The following is a 6,867-nucleotide window of genomic DNA, read 5'->3' on the forward strand; positions in this document are numbered from 1 at the left end:
GCGTATCAAGGCCGTTATTACGGCCAGAGGTGGTTGTTCTGGGTACTGATTTCTCAGGATCTATGCACCATTGCATGAAAATGTAATCACATGTCAATTCTAGTATAATATATTTGTCCAATGAATACGTGCATATAATCTGCATTTCTTCTTGGTGTAGCAATTTTAATGGCCAGCAGTGTACCAATTTACCTTGTGACTGTTTGCTTGTGATAACTGTCCCAGTTTAATTACACCATCTAACCACATGAGATAGTTCAGTGACAATGCTGAAAAGAAGAAAGATTGCTGAGAAGACAACTAGCATCCTGTCTGGGGATATTTTTAATGTATTAATGGGTTTGAAAAATGTTACAGAATTAGTAGTCTACCTAACTTGTTGATGCTGTCAATGAAATGAACTGTGTATTCAGTTCTTGCTTATGTCATATAGAGGCAGGATCATGGCACCACAATTAGACTTCTGTAAAACTGAATGACATTGAATCTAATTCAACTTCACATAGACAGGGAATATAATAGTGCAACCACTGCTTATAATGATTCAGAATATATGAAGATTTGTGACATATTTATGTGTTTCTGACTTGTAGCTAGAACCATTGAGGTGTTTGTTCCATTAATTGGGAATGACTGAAGAAGCTTAGGTCAGACTGATTATTTAAGCTGAGTGTACAAAATATTTACATGAAAGTAGAGCTTCTTCTTTCTTGGATTTTATATAACTTCTGAGACTGGTGATTTTAAGCAATTGTGGTGGTTACAATTACCCTAGGCTTTCTTTTGATTAGTCCAAGTCTGATAATTGTTTCAGAGCTTAACAGCTACTTAAAGGTAGTTAATTTTTGGTGGATTATGTGAATGCCTCTAAAGTGTGGCATCTTCCTGAGTTGATAATGTGATCTCAGTGGTCTCAGGTTCAGGTGGGTTGTTCGGCGACAGTAATAGCTGATACCAAGGATGGTGAGAGCCCCTAGCTAGGAGGTGTGCCACAACCTGCATGTATTAATAAATTTGTATGAAGGAAAAAAATGGCCACACTCTATCCACAATCATAATAGAGAAATTTATCATCATCTTAACTGTATCTTTTGGCAGGGAACAAATTAAGACAATTTGTTTGCACCATATTTGATTACTGAAATAATTTGTCACCTTCTAGCCACATTTTTAAAATATTATATCACCATTTCATCACCTTTTTCAAATTTTTGTCACCATTCTCACCTTTTTCAAGTGCCATCATGGCTTCTCACCCTGCAAGCTAAGTAAAACCCCAAGTGCAAAATTTCTAGGCATCAAGATGGATAACAAATAGAGGTAGCTCCAGCATGTGGATATGTTAATCAAAAAGATGAGTTCTGCCTTCTTGCACTTATAAATCTCTTTTACTGTGTTTACCTGTGGATGAAATTGTTAACACATTTTGCGTACTTTCACTCAATGCTGTCCCCTGGTATAGCTTTTAGGAGAAATCCAGCTAAAGGCAGAAAAGCAGGTATTTTAGAGAATCTTTCATTGAGAATATCGTGTGAAGTTGATAATCGAATATCTTGCAGAATCCTTTTCTGTAATCTTGTAATTCTTAAGCTTGTGTGTCAATACATTTACTACCCGACGGTATTCTGGTTAATGTAAGACTGAATATAAGATGAACTGTGAAATTTACAACCATAATACTAGAAATAAAAATAATTTCCAAGTAGACTATGTCTAGGATTCAGAATGGAGGTTAATATTTTGGTGTACAAGTCTATAATAGATTTCTGGTAGACATCAGACAGTAGAAATCCCCAGATGTCCAAAAACATAGCAAAAGAGCGCCTTAATAGGCACTTCTTCTATAATTAATCAGAATATTTGGACTCAGAGATGTAAATTCCATTTATATATATTTTTTTAACTTTTATGTTACAAAGACAGCTATAGCTGTCTCTGAAATAAGTAAAGTTACTTAAATTCTTAGTATGAAGTAACAGAGGAAAGCAGTGTCTGAGTAGCGTAAGAGAATGAGGAGTGGCTGCTTTTCTGCTTATAAAAAGTAATCTAGAAATAATTTCCAGAATTATGAACATGAGTAAACTAAAATTAGTCTTAAATGGTTGTTAAAATACTTTACAGAAGTATCGTATAGTGGTTGCTTCTGCTAATTTATGTACAGTATGACTCACTTCACATCCTTGAATGATCTGCTCCATGATTGGTTAATGAGAGATGATGTGTGAATAAATGAATGAATAAATCCAAAAAAGAAGCAATTATAGTTGGAGTCACGAACAATGGCTGTTGAGTTAGACTTGTTCTTTGCATCTGCGTCATGCATTCTTCAACAGCCAATGAACATTCAGAAGCGTTTTGAGCACTCTGATGTAAATACCATAGCTAATGCGAGTGTTAAACATGATTGTAGCAAATTGTTTAGTGAATTTCTATTCCATTTGTTGCGAGCTGTCATCGCTGACAGTGATAAATTCTGCATAAGAGACATAATTTGCAGGACATATGCTCTCTTCAAGTAGAAATCACACCCATGTGCGTACCACAACTGTCACTTGGAATCACCAACAACTTAGTCCCCGTCCATGCCTCAACATGCGTGAATTGCCATCGTTCGTGGATCGCACTGTAGTAAGAATTTTGTGTAAAATGATAAAATACACACCTTGCAGTGGCCTCATTAACAATTCTTACATTAATTTCACTTAAAATTTAAGCCTTAATGATTTTTGTTCGACATGATAAAAATTAGTATCAGTTCTACTGCAACAACCATAAAAGAAATAAAAATAATTTTATGTAGGCATTGCATCCTTGTCTAGGGGTTATGGAGTCTGCTGAAAAGGTATTCAAAAAGCTCTCATTTGACATAAACTAAGATGTTGGAAATTTCCTACCAATTCAAAAGAAAATTAAAAACATATCTCATTAGCCACTGCTACTACAAATAATCTGATTATCCAGATTCAAAGATTTAAAATTCCTGTTACCTACATGACAAGTAGGAGTATCCATTGTAATTATTCATGACAGATATAATTAGTTTAAAATTACTTGTTATTTGTCACTTCACACCTTGGAACTTGGTTCTTCCAGTCGGAGCTAGCAGTCACTTCATTAATTGTCTGTTCAGTTGCATTTTTCAAGTAATGTGAACTACACTTGTAATCTCTCATCAGGCACTACTGGGGCAGTCCATTTCACTGTCACTGGTGCAGCAAGCATTGATGCATACTACCCATGTTGGCAGGCTACTCCCTGCTGAACAACCACTGTGGTATTGCTGTAATGCCACATGACAAATGTGAAATAACAGTTCTAATCAGAGAGTATTACTGTTTTGTAAAAAAATTTGTTTTGTTACTGATGTAGGTAATTATTGTCTTTGATAAATGGATATGCAAAAAAAAACTAAATAAACTGCCTGATCAAAAAAACAGAGGCATCCAGAAGACATGGTCAGATGTCAACATGTACACACAAGCACTGCATATGTAAATGATTAGAGTTGCTATTCTCTGTAACAGGTAGAATGACCATCAGAGCACAGTGCTGTTGTTCATGTTTCGTATTGTTACTAGGTCTGGTAGTGAATATATGAGGCACGAACAGCATCAAATGTTGAGTTATGACTGTGGAGGAGAGATAGACTATGCATATTCATGTGAGACAGTGTAGATAGCAGCTGACTGAGTTTGAAAGGTTTATTGTTGTGGGTCTCCATTTGACAGGCTGCTCAAGTCATTCAAATTCATGGGGCATTTGGATGTGACAGTGGCCCAACGTAGGACAGCATGGGAACGTGAGGGCAGACATATTTGTCATCAAGGTTCCAGTCAACTGCATCTGACCATCACTAGGGAGGAGCACCACATTGCACACCAAACATATCATAAAACTTCACATATGTGCCTTCCATCTGAGAGCAAGTCATGGACTCCCTGCAGTATTCTGTCATCCTGCTCCATTGGTTAGAAATTAGCTAGTAACAGTTTGACTAGGGAATTAGCATCACATGTGTAGGCTGCTATTAATATCACAAGGCAAAAGGCTGCATTTGGAGTGGCTCTGTGAGCCGAAAGTGTGGACTCCTGATGAATGCCATTGGATTGTGTTCAGTGAGGAATCAAATTTCTGCACTACCCCGCATGACCATCGGTGATTACAATGGTGACATGAGGGGAGGTCTCATTCCTCTGATTTTTGGAGAAGCACACCAGTGTTACTGTTGGCTTCATGGTGAGGTGAGCCATTGGATAAGAGTTCAGGTACAATGGTACATCACAGACATCCAGTGTCCTCATACGATACCTCTCATGTGACGTTTTTCATGGTGTCATTTTTCAACAGGACAATGCTTATCCATGTATGGCACATATGTCTGTGATCTCTTTGCATGTTGTTGAACTATGCCTGTCATCAGCAAGATCCCCATATCTCTCCCCTGTAGAATATGTGTGGGACCAGGTGGGGCAACAAGTCCATCCAAGTGCCAGTAACTAGTATATCAAGAACCAGTTACAACAGTTGTAGGCCAGCTTGCATCAGCAGTGGATACAATAGCTTTATGATGTCCTTCCCACATAAATTAATTCATGGCTCTAGGCTAGAGGGGGTGCAGCATCATACTGATAAGTGCTGATACTGCCAAGTTCTTTGCAGATTTAACTCAATAATTCAATCATTGAAATAACATCACATATCTTCTCAAACTGCCAAGTTTCATTTCATTTTCTACTCCCCTTCTGATTGATTCACTTCTTTTGTCTGGCAGTGTATTACATTAACCAGTAGACAATATGCTGCAGCTGTTGAATATAACTAAGGAAGTAGCAGAAATCAAATAATGGTAAATACAGGATGAAATGTAACAATATTGTGAAAAGGAAAGTTGCTACTTGCCATATAGCCGATATGCTGAGTCACAGATAGACACAACAAAAAAAGACTGTCACAAATATAGCTTTCGACCAGTAAGGCCTTCGTCAAAATTAGACCACACACACACACACACACACACACAGGAACACAACTCACACACCCGACTGCAGTCTCAGGCAACTGAGGCCACACTGCCAAGGAAGTAGCAGCTTCTTTGAAATACATTCTGTCTTTCTAATTTACTAGGCTAAATTTACCTTACATAAGTGTTAAGTGATAAGCCATAAAGTGGTCTTTTGTTGTTAACACCAAACACAGATTAATATTTTAAGAGTTGTTTCCCTTTTGTTAATTATACCATAGCGCATTCCATATTCCTGAAAGTTCTTTTTGTTGATGGGATCTGAAAAACTCAATAAGTGAAATAGGGGATGTTAATGTATAAGAAAAAGTTATATTAATTATGTACTTAATTTACAGGGCAACTGCTGCTCCAGGCTATTGGCAAAATACAGTAGGTGACCTTGCCAGTGAGGTGCAAGTGAAACTTGGTACAACACTGCGCCAGAAGCTCTGGACAGCTCTACCATGCAGTTGTCATGGGACTCTCGATACTCATTGGAGTGGTCATCTCTCAGCTCATGACATGCTGCTTCGTTCCTGTTCAAAGAAGTTGGTTGCATTACAAAGAACTGGTGGAATATCATTTGATACATCTAGGAATGTCACTTCTGCTTCCCATCAACAACATAATGTGCAGTCAACAGATGCAGACAGCAGGGGTCACACAAGTCTCAAGTGGAAAAGATACCGTAAACTTACAGAAATTCCAACTTCAGATATCACTATACAGCTCACACAACAAGCTTTGCAATCTGGCTCTGATACAGAACCTGGACCTTCACACCAAGCTGATACTGCCAAAAAGAAAAAAAAGAAACGTAAAACTACACATTCCAGGAAAGGGAGACGTCTACAGTCAGCCAGTGGTCATTGCTCACCAAAGAAAATCACAAAATCTTGATAAAAAACTGAACATCTTGAAGCATTTATCAGCATAAATTACTTGAATGTAATAGTGCCAAACTGACTGAACTGCTATGCACATATCATATATTTATGTTTCTAAGTATATCATACTTTGGTATTCCCTACCTCCAAGTGTGGAAATAGAAGAACAGTAACTGATTTATTTACTTAGCATATGAAGAGTCCAGGGGAAAATCCTGATAAGTTACAATTCTTATTTATTTCAGGAGACGAAATTTAATGTTTCAAGACTCATAAAATTTTACTTTCTCAAGTTATATTCTTCATTTTTGTTTTAGACCTCAATATATCTTTCAGAGAAAGAGCAGTTCTGAAATTATACACATCTGAATAGGGTTTACAATAATATGATGCATTTTTATTATGAAGGCAGGTCATACAGAGGAAAATTATGACAAGTTCATAACATATTACAGGAACTACAAGATTTCAAATTCATGTTACAACAAATTATCTCATATAATGATTTAATAATCTTCTATAAAAGGTCCTGTGCTTTTTCGATGGTGGGTTAATGCCAAAAATGATCGAAATACACTTGCACTTCACTATGGCAAAATCTTTTCAAGTCTTGTAAATCTCTGTATTTCTCAGCAGATATTTTAAGATCACCTGCAAAAAAATCAGAATCTCTTAATTTAAACAGCTGTATTCCTAATACTAAAAAAATACTTATTTCAATAAATAAATAAAACTTTCAAATCATACTTCTGTAAAAGAATTACTATACCTTCATATTTAGCAGAGGGTAGGCTGAACTCGCCATCTTTCAGGCTGGAATCTTGCCCTGTCTTTCCACGAAGAAGTAATGAAGCTTGCTCATATGCTCCATTGTAGCTTCCTCTATACCGAACCAGTGCTGCATGGTGTCATGTGACTTTCAATTCTCTTATTGGCCTGGACTGGAAAGGGAGTTTCTTCTTGTATATTGTATTATCC

At 36.9% G+C, this 6,867-nt stretch overlaps 1 protein-coding gene across 1 annotated transcript in view; it reads left to right on the forward strand.

Moving 5' to 3' along the window:
* Nucleotides 1–5,902, forward strand: part of LOC126252533 (cytosolic carboxypeptidase Nna1) — a 666,898-nt gene extending 660,996 nt beyond the window's left edge. The window contains 1 exon segment of the mRNA XM_049953428.1: nt 5,359–5,902. Coding sequence (XP_049809385.1) covers nt 5,359–5,902 — 544 coding nt within the window.
* Nucleotides 5,903–6,867: the final 965 nt, after the last annotated feature.

The sequence above is a fragment of the Schistocerca nitens genome, chromosome 4 (genome assembly GCF_023898315.1).
Source record: "Schistocerca nitens isolate TAMUIC-IGC-003100 chromosome 4, iqSchNite1.1, whole genome shotgun sequence".
Classification (NCBI taxonomy): domain Eukaryota; kingdom Metazoa; phylum Arthropoda; class Insecta; order Orthoptera; family Acrididae; genus Schistocerca; species Schistocerca nitens.